At 45.7% G+C, this 10,474-nt stretch overlaps 1 protein-coding gene across 2 annotated transcripts in view; it reads left to right on the forward strand.

The window, feature by feature from the left end:
- Window positions 1-10,247, forward strand: part of LOC141141039 (epoxide hydrolase 1-like) — a 25,352-nt gene extending 15,105 nt beyond the window's left edge. For both annotated transcript variants that reach the window (XM_073628701.1, XM_073628702.1), the window contains exons 6-9: window positions 914-1,128; window positions 1,377-1,485; window positions 2,930-3,055; window positions 9,814-10,247. In XM_073628701.1, the coding sequence (XP_073484802.1) occupies window positions 914-1,128; window positions 1,377-1,485; window positions 2,930-3,055; window positions 9,814-10,015 (652 nt within the window). In that variant the 3' untranslated portion in view covers window positions 10,016-10,247. The remainder of the gene's footprint in view (window positions 1-913; window positions 1,129-1,376; window positions 1,486-2,929; window positions 3,056-9,813) is intronic.
- The last annotated feature ends 227 nt before the right edge of the window (window positions 10,248-10,474 follow it).

Genomic DNA, 10,474 nt, shown 5'->3' on the forward strand with positions numbered 1-10,474 from the left:
CGTCCCTGTTGTATTGGAGAACTTTTTGAATTAAAGATTTTATTTTAGCTACTATAACTCAAAGAGGGGCCTGAAGCTGGGAGGTCGATATCACATTTGTACTAGTAGGGTGTGAAATATGTCTCTAGAAGCATGGACCAGGATACGGAGTTGAGAAATTGGCCTCCAGTGTGTCCCAAAGTCAGTTGGGCACAGTCTGTGGGTGGTTCACAAGCAGGAAGTTGACTGGCTATGGTTGACTTGGGAAAATCGGTCCCTGTGTCTGCAGAAATGACCTAGGTAGGTAAAACTCGCGATCATGGAAGCTGATGTTGAGAAAAAGGAAATGTTCTTCGTGTCAACGAAGGAGTAGACAACCAAGGATGACATGGGAAGGTTCAGGCTGGTGGACTCTTTGTACCATGGTAAGTTTCCAACCCCATGGTACTGGCGTAAGAGGAGACCTGTAGCCAGTGGTGAAGCGTAGCAGAGGTGAAGTTTCCTCCTACAGGGGAATGAAGTCCCCCTTAGTTAAATTTTAAGAGGTTTTTTCTCTTTTCATATACAGTAGATGTGACCACATAGGAAATGAGTGGAAAGTCTCCTAATGGGAAACCAGATATAATGAACTAAAGAATAAGTGGCTGTAGTTACACTTGAGATGCTTGTATCGATAGAGGGCTATTTTCAAAATGATATTACTGGATCCTGCTTGTCTTTTACCTCAGGGCCCAGAAGATATAAATGTGGCCCCCGAGAGGATCACAGAGGCTAAGCAACCCACAGAATATCACAGCAATCCATGAATATTGTCAGATACTTCAGTGCTTCTGGCAAATGGCATTGCGGTCAAAGCATGGGTCCAGTCCCGATGAAATACATTGTTCTCTGTTCCCTCAATCACTCCATATAATGTATCTGTATTTTCCTCCAGGTCAGTGAAAGGCCTACACCTCAATTTCTTGGTTCTCCCATCTGGAGGATTAGGGAGGCTGAAATCCCTAATTATTGGCCGCTATGCTCCCTGGCTGGTGGGTTTAACGCGGGAAGACGCAAGGCGTATATATCCATACATGGAGAAGAACGTGTTTGCCATTCTCCTGGAGAGTGGGTACCTCCACATACAGGCCACCAAACCAGACACTGTTGGTAAGAATTGCCGAAAAGCTGCAATAACCATTCCCAAATAATCCCTGGGAGCAGCAGAATTGTGAATGTTTACTGAATGTCTATGTCTTCACAAGGAAATTAGATCATTGAAGTTTTTTTTAACTAGATTCCTCTTCTACGTTCTGTTTATCTAATGTCACTGTGTTAGATGCCCCCTTCAGGGCCCAATTCTGTTTCCTGTCCCCTTCACCCACTTCTGCTTCTCACAGGACTCTATTCTCCTACAGGTTCCGCTCTGAATGACTCTCCAGCTGGACTTGCAGCCTACATTCTGGAGAAGTTTTCTTCTTGGACAAACACTGAGTTTCGTAATCTAGAAGATGGTGGCCTGAACAGGTGAGCGATAACATGCCACTACCAGAACTTGTCACTTATAGTGTGCTGCTCATTGGTCTTTCATTTAGGAACTGAAACCCAAAAAGAAGAACTCTTACAGCATGAAATAGCTTAAAACAATTGTCCACATTCAGACAAGTTGATAGACCAATCTTGCTCAACCTTTTTAGCCCAGAGGAACCATTGAAATAATTTTCAGGTGTGAAGAAACCCTGCTAAAATCTAATCATTGGAGGTCAGTGGGGCAAATGCCCCTTACATTGATGGTCAGTGAGAAGAATGTTCCTTACATTGATGGTCAGTGAGAAGAATGTTCCTTACATTGATGGTTAGTGTGCAAAATGCTCCTTACATTGGTGATCAGTGGGAAGAATATTTCTTACATTGGTAATCAGTGGGAAGAATGCTCCTTACATTGGTGATCAGTGGGAAGAATGCTCCTTACATTGGTGATCAGTGAGAAGAATGCTCCTTACATTGGTGATCAGTGGGAAGAATATTTCTTACATTGGTAATCAGTGGGAAGAATGCTCCTTACATTGGTGATCAGTGGGAAGAATGTTCCTTACATCGATGGTCAGTGGGCAGAATGCTCCTTAAATTGATTGTCAGTGGAAAGAATGCTCCTTACAGTGATGGTCAGTTTGAAGAATGCTCCTTACATTGGTGGTCAGTGGGAAGAATGCTCCTTACATTGGTGGTCAGTGGGAAGAATGTTCCTTACATTGGTGATCAGTGGGAAGAATGTCCCTTACATTGGTGATCAGTGGGAAGAATGCTCCTTAATTTGGTGATCAGTGGGAAGAATGCTCCTTACATTGATGGTTAGTGGGAAGAATGCACCTTACATTGGTGGTCAGTGGGAAGAATGCCCCTTACATTGGTGGTCAGTGGGAGGAATGCTTCTTACATTGGTGGTCAGGGGGAAGAATGCTCCTTACATTGGTGGTCAGGGGGAAGAATGCTTCTTACATTGGTGGTCAGGGGGAAGAATGCTCCTTACATTGGATATTGGTGGCCAGTGGGAAGAATGACCACTGCGGTGGTCAATATGCCACACTTTTAGACAGCTAAAAAGATCTTTGATGTCATGCAGCTGGATATGCCAAATGGCATTGGTCCTGGAGCTAGGCAGGTCACCATCAAATGGAAGATTCATTGGCCACTGCTCAAGGAACCCCAAGCAACCTCTGGAGGAAGCCTGGTTGACAATGGCTGTGATAGACTCGCTATTAACACAATCCACTGGTGTATAAAACAATAGCCCAGGACTTACTTCAAGATATGAGGGAAGGGCAAATTCCAGCATCAAGAAGATTCCTTGGCAACTACAGTATGTGCTGAACTTCAATCAGTAGTAAATGCATGTCAGCAATGGCTTGTTTAAAAAACCTACAATGACACACCAGCAGCCGATCACTAACATGTTTCTAATTATGTTCAGGAAATTCTCCCTTGATGATCTCCTGACCAATGTGATGATCTACTGGATCACCGGATCAATTGCATCTTCCATGAGGTTCTACAAGGAGAATTTCCCACGGAATTATAACAGCACCCCGGACACCAAGTGAGTATAAAATATATGTGATTGTAGCAAGTTATGCATCTTTATAGGCGCTGAGGTCCTAGGGCTCTGACTGGGGTAACCCTGACATCCTTTCTTTTCTACTTCCCCACATCCATTCCTTCTCTATCCTTTTTGTCCCCCCCCCCCCCCTTGTGGGTATTTATTTGTTATCCCAGTTGGCAGACCCGACTCCTGCATTAACGTACCCAGTTAGCGCTCGGTCCACGTTCCTAGGTACAATGCTAACTATGATTGTAATTAGGGATGCACCGCCTATACCGTTATTTTTTATCGGCAGGTTTTGGTCAAGTACTCGCCAATTCCGAGTACTGATACCTTTGCGGTGCGATTTGCGCCCATACAAGATGAATGGGCTCAGATTGCACTGCAAAGAATTGCATGCAAATTTAACAGGAATGTGGTGCGATTGCTGTCCGAATCGCATGAGATTTCCCCCACCGAAAGAAAGGGGGGAAGCTCTCCTGTGTGTGTGTGAACCCAGTATAGAAAGGGAAGCACCATCTAGTGCAGTTTATTAAAAATGTTATAACAGCTCACATTAAAGTACATATCTCGTCAAATCCAAATCTGCATAGTGTCCCCGGCCCGCCGATGATGGAAAATCACGGCCATTTGAGGTGTTCAAAGGGCTTGGGGAGAAGTTCCAGGACCCCCTGTGAGTATAAGGAAGAAGCGATGTCGGCCTGAGGGGCGGACCACTGATGCATCTCCTCCAGCCCTGTGAGCACCTCCAGCGGCCGTGGTTTTCTATCGGCGGGACGGGGACACTGTGCAGATTTGGATTTGACTAGCTATGTACTTTAATGTGAGTTTTTGTAACAATTTTAACAAACTGCCCATCGCTGCACTAGATGGCGCTTCCTTTACTATACTGGGTTCACACACATAGGAGCGGTGGGGGAGATCGCATGCGATTCGGACAGGAATCGCACCGAATTCCCGTTAAAAACGCATTCAATTTTTTGCAGTACAATTTGCGCCCATTCATTTTCGCAAAGTTTCGGGAACATTTTCACAAGTACTCGGTATCGGCACTTATAATTGTAATCCTAGCTCATACCCAGGAATACCTATTTTTTTTTAACTTCAATTGTTCTATCCTCCTCACACTTGATGGTTACTATCTGAGAATTTACTGATGCATTGTACTTACCCACGCACTAACATGAGTTATGTTTTGTATTATGTAAAATTTTAATAAAAATGTATTGCAAATGGAATGTGATTGTAAGCTCCTCAGGGGTGGGTTTTCTCCTCCTTCTGAGTATTCTCTCTGCTCATTTTCTGTAGTGTGCAATTTATACTTCTTTGTTTTATGTTTTTTTTAAAGTGCCACTAAAGGTAGAATGTTGTTTTAGTTTTGGACAGAGTGGAGAGAGATTAGAACCCCTGTCAGGTTTTATTGCTGTCTGTGTCCCCGTTAGGGAGCTTCACCCTCTCTATTTGTCTTGTTTACTAGACATGTGCACTGCTGAAAAATTGGTTCGTTTTTGTTTCATTCGTTTTTTTTTTTCGTTTTTCGGGTTATTCGTTATGATCGCAGTTGGTATATTTGTAAATTTGGAAATTCGTAAAATTCGAAAATTCGTAAATTAAAAAATTAGCAAATTTCGGAAATTTGGAAATTCAAAAATACGAAAATAAAAAATAAAAGCCAGAAATTCGAAATAATAACTAACTAATAATAACTAACTATTAAATTATAGGTATTGGAATTTCCTTTCAAATTTGGCTGTTAGTGAACGTAATGAATACGAATTAATCTGAACTTACGAATTATCCGAAATAAGGAATGCCGCATCTAAGTAAATGGAACGGAACAAATTAATAATAATAAATAATAACAATAAAAGTTTTTATTATTGTTGTTATTTATTATTATTAATTTGTTACCTTCCATTTGTTTAGATGCGGCATTCGTTTTTTCAGATAATTCGTAACTTCGGATAAATTCGTATTCCTTACGTTCACTAACAGCCAAACTTGAAAGGAAATTCCAATACCTATAATTTAATAGTTAGTAATAGTTAAACAGAGTTCCACCCAAAAATAGAACTTCCGCTTTAAGTGTTGGTGACCCCCCATTTTTTGGGGGGAGGAGTGGGTACCCTGTTTTTACAGGTACCCAGCTTCCACTTCCTCCCCTGGCGCCGGAAAGAAGATCACCTCTCCCCCCTCCCTCCCTGCAATCTTCTGGGACACCTCACAGGTCCCAGAAGATTGCCCGGCCAATCACAGCGCCCAGCGCGGCTCACGCATGTGCGGTGCGCACCTGGGCCATAGCCGGGCGCCCACAGTTAGAATGCCAGTGTTCTGCCGAGAAAGGTCCCCCGTCGGATAGTGTCCGCCCTGTACTGCGCAGGTGCAGCGCTTGCGCAGTACAGAGGTCAAAGGAGGCACTGAAAGTCTCTGAACATGAACAGCTGTTCATCAGCTGTACACGGCGCAATGAAGACTACAATGTGCCACACGCTCCTGATGCTCGTGCAACTCTGCAAGGGGCGGGTGTAGGGGCTGATGCAAACAGAAGAGGCTGCATGATGGGCAGAGCTCATACGATGGGGGTGGATTTCTCAAAGGGGCGGATGTATTATTGAGAAGCATGTAAGGGGCGGATAGAAGAGGCCGTATTTTACAATGAAGGGCAGAGCTCATAAGTTGGGGCTGGTTTTCGGGGTGGTTTGCAAAGATCCGCCTCTTTGAGAAATCCACCCCCATCGTATGAGCTCTGCCCATCATGCAGCCTCTTCTGTATGCATCCGCCCCTAACCAGGCCCGGATTTACTTCCTTTGCCGCCCCAAGGCCGGGTCCTTCAATGCCGCCCCCCCCCCACACTCACACTCACACCACCATTCTTGTCCTTTATCGATGACTGCTACAATAGATCAGTTAAAAACATATCTCCATACACGAGAACACTGAAAATAACTGGCTTTAATTGTACAGACTAAAAATACTTCAGGGTAAGCGCGCGAGGGGTAAGGATTTTTCGCAGGCAAATTTTCAGGGCAATGGCTGGTGTTAGTGCTTCAATCATCCCCGGCACCATGGTTGTTATGGTGTCAGGATGAATGAAACACATTATTTCTATCATTACATTGTAATGTAAAATGAAATAGTTCAACTCACCATAATGCAGAATCATTGGGAGCCCTGAGCGTGTCACTTGCCACCATCTCTTGTCACTTGCCACTATGCCTGCCACCAGATGGGGATGTCACTTGCCACGCTGCCACCAGATGGGGATGTCACTTGCCACGCTGCCACCAGATGGAGATGTCACTTGCCACGCTGCCACCAGATGGAGATGTCACTTGCCACGCTGCCACCAGATGGAGATGTCACTTGCCACGCTGCCACCAGATGGAGATGTCACTTGCCACGCTGCCACCAGATGGAGATGTCACTAGCCACGCTGCCTGCCACCAGATTGAGATGTCACTTGCCACGCTGCCACCAGATGGAGATGTCACTTGCCACGCTGCCTGCCACCAGATGGAGATGTCACTTGCCACGCTGCCTGCCACCAGATTGAGATGTCACGTGCCACGCTGCCTGCCTGCCACCAGATGGAGATGTCACTTGCCACGCTGCCACCAGATGGAGATGTCACTTGCCACGCTGCCACCAGATGGAGATGTCACTTGCCACACTGCCACCAGATGGAGATGTCACTTGCCACGCTGCCACCAGATGGAGATGTCACTTGCCACACTATGGAGATGTCACTTGCCACACTGCCACCCTATGGAGATGTCACTTGTCATGCTGCCTGGCTGCCACCAGATGGAGGAGGGTGGAACAGCGGTGCGGGCAATGAGAGATGTCATCTCTCTCCCCCGCCGCCGCACCGCTGACATTACTCCTCGATCTTTTCAAAAATGGCGCCGGGCAGCGTAATCACGCTACTGCGCATGCGCCGCCCAGCCGAGCACGTACGAGCTTTCCCGAGCCCGGCCGGCTTCGGAACGGCACATGCGCAGTAGTGGGCGGCTCGCGGCCATCATTTCTAAGGGCACCGGTGCCCTTAATCGACTCAACGGGCAGCCTAAAGGGGGGGGCGGCCGCGAAGTCACCGCAGGAGCGGCGCCGCCCCTGCACCACTGCCGCCCCGAGGCCTGGCCTCGGTGGCCTTGTGGCAAATCCGGCCCTGCCCCTAACCAGCCCCTTGCAGAGTTGCACGAGCATCGGGAGCGTGTGGCACAATGTAGTCTTAATTGCGCAGGCGCCGTGTACAGCTGTTCACGTTCGGAGACTTTCGGCGTCTCCTTTGTCCTCCATACTGCGCAAGCGCTGCACCTGCGCAGTACAGGGCAGACACTATCCGAGGGGGGGATTTTTCTCGACAGGACACCGGCGCTGCAGAGAGGAGGGGGAGAGGAGCGAGGCTTCGTACGCCCACATCGCTGGACCGTGGGACAGGTGAGTGTCTGATTATTAAATGCTGACTTTTAAATGGGTGGAACTCCGCTTTAAGTTATTATTATTTCAGCATTTCAAATTTTTGGGATTTAGAATTTCCGAATTTACAAATTTTTCAATTTCCGAATTTACAAATTTACGAATATTCGGAAAAATTTGTTAAACAGGTTTGCGTTTATTAAAATATCAATTTGTCGAAATTCGTTTAAAAAAAAAAAAAAAAATTTGGACGAAACGAATTGCACATGTTTATGTAGCACTGACCCCCGAAGGAGCTGCTGTATTTTTATTTGGGCTTACCGTTACTGCCGGATCACACAGGGGCAACACGACTTGCAGGCCGACTCACCGAGGCGATCTGCACACGACTTCAGCAGCGACTTGCAAAACGACTTCTGTATAGAAGTCAATGCAAGTCGCCTGAAGTCGCCCCAAAAATAGTACAGGAACCTTTTTCTAAGTTGGAGCGACTTGCGTCGCTCCTATTAGAAGGGTTCCGTAGTACAGAACGGGACGCGACTTTTCAGGCGGCTAAGTCGCCTGACAAGTCGCCCCTGTGTGGACCGGGGCTTACCATCTTCACAGTGTTCGTCATAGGGGTCCCATAATAGTTGCTCAATTGAAAACACTGGTTCCAACACTTAATCCTTTTTCCAAGTTTTATTAATGAAACTAAATATGCAACAGCAAGGTAGAGGGTGAAAGGGATTCAGGTACCTTGAATCTTGCGGTTAGAGCAATTTCTATATTCAGAGAGCAGCATTTCCACAGCTGGATTTAGCAACCACCGGATAGGTCTCTCTCACCAACCTAGCAGCCGATGTGATGCTCGGGCACGGTCTCTGCCACAGACCTGACAATCTTGAATGAACTGATTGCTGTGCTTGATCCCAGATGCGTCTACGACTGAGTTCCCAGGCTCTTCTCAAGATACCAGCCTTATGCTCGGTCCTCTCCTGAAGAGTCCTCCCCTGGTCACTACAATCCCTTGCTTCTTCCCGCAGGCCAGACAGCAAAGAGACCATCCTATGGACCAATAGGCCACTAAAACTCTGAGCCTTCTTCTAGTAGCTGGGCCTTGGGTCCGCAACCCTCAAGGCAGAATTCCAAGCAACAGTAATCCCCCAGGCCAGAAGGGCCATGAGGTCCGGAAGCGCCAGCCCCCAACCACCTGGTGTCTGCCCCTTAAATACCCTTACCCAGAATGCACAGCGGATGAACCACTCCCACCAAACTATCTCTGAGCAAAGAGTGTTCAATACGTCCAACCAGACTGTATTTACTACATCCACCAATGGTAACAGCACCACCCATGGTCGGATGGAAATCTGCACAGTCCAGCCAAACTGGTACAGAAACCAATACATTTAGGTAATAATAGGCTGAGCCGAACTGTAGCTTCAAGTAACTTAAATTTCAAAAGAATAGCGTCTGCTCTTCAGGAGCAGGGCGCTACATTTATTTTTTACCATCAACGATGAAAGTAAAAGAAATCCCCACATTTTGTGTTGACATCGAAACAAGAATACAGGGGAAAACTAGTTCTGGTGACCCTGGTAATTTGCCGGGATTCCCTCACTTTGGAGGGATTTCCTCTCACTTCCTGTTTTGGCTATGGGACAGGAAGTGAGGGGAACTCTCCCCAATGGGACACAGATGGCAAAAAAAAAAAAAAAAAAAAAACCTGATGGGGGGGGTTATAACCCTCCCTTACTCTGTGCAAAATGAAAAAAGAAGTTTAGCCTTTAGGCCTCATGCACACAGACGTTTTTACAGCCGCTTTTTTTAGCGTTTTTTGCAGCTTAAAAACGTCTGTCTATGTTAGTCTATGGCTTCATGCCCACCAAGGTGTTTTTGAGCTGCAAATGGCATAGGCGTTTTTAAGCTGTAAAAAAAAAACCCAGGACCAGTGGGTTCTGAGAGACGTTTTTCAGCTGTAAAAACGTTCTAATGCTGATAAACACTGATAAACGCTCAAAAACGTCGCTCACCAACGTTTTTTAACGTTTTTGATCCATTGGAAAAAAAAAAAAACGTTAAAAAACGCTAATAAACACTAAAAATAGCTATTGCAAAAACCTTGAAAAAAGCTGAAAAAAGTAAAAAAAAACTCACTGCAAAGCTACTGGCGTTTTCATAACGTTATTTTAACGTCCCGTGTGCATGAGGCCTTAGTGACACTTTAGGTACAGATCTGTGATACAAGTTAGCATTTATAATAGATGGATAATAAAGATTAATTATCAGCTGTAGGCATTTCCTAGGAAAGTATGTACAAGATGTTTAGTGGTTTTACTCTTTTATGTAATTCCAGGATCGGGGTGTATGTGCCCACTGGTATCGCTGCTTTCCCGTGTGAGCTGGTCCACTCCCCTCAGGTTTGGGCGAAGGAGAAGTTTAGGAACATCGTCACCTACACATTTATGCCCCACGGAGGGCACTTCGCTGCCTTTGAGGAGCCAGAACTTCTCACCTGCGACATCCAGAACTTTGTGTTGAAAGTGGAGAAGCTGTGAAATGGGGAGGGGTGTTATTAGTGTAACTTTATCATTTTAGATGGTAGAGTCATGGTGAAGGACGATTTACCGAATGATGCTGCCGCTTTAAGATATAGACAGTCCTTGGTTACATGGTCCACAGCATCAGACTGCCTGTGTGTTGCTGAATTCTGCTGACCTTGATTTCCACCTAATGTCCATCTAATTAGTCTGTTACTGTATTGCCTTCATTAAAAGGATTATTTTCCAACCAGTGTCATTTCTTGCCCTGGCTAACTAGAACCCACAAACTTTAGAGATCCTAAATTCTACAGTAAATATACAGAGGCGGAAAAGAACTGGTAACAGAATAGCAATGGTACTCCTCTTTCTGTAGCAGCCTGATGTTTAGGCAGGGTTGCTGTTAAATTTAGTTGGAACATAAAAGACAAAAGAGCAGTGCCAATCTGAGTGTAGCGGTTATGAAAGCACACTTTA

The sequence above is a fragment of the Aquarana catesbeiana genome, linkage group LG04, assembly GCF_042186555.1.
Source record: "Aquarana catesbeiana isolate 2022-GZ linkage group LG04, ASM4218655v1, whole genome shotgun sequence".
Classification (NCBI taxonomy): Eukaryota; Metazoa; Chordata; class Amphibia; order Anura; family Ranidae; genus Aquarana; species Aquarana catesbeiana.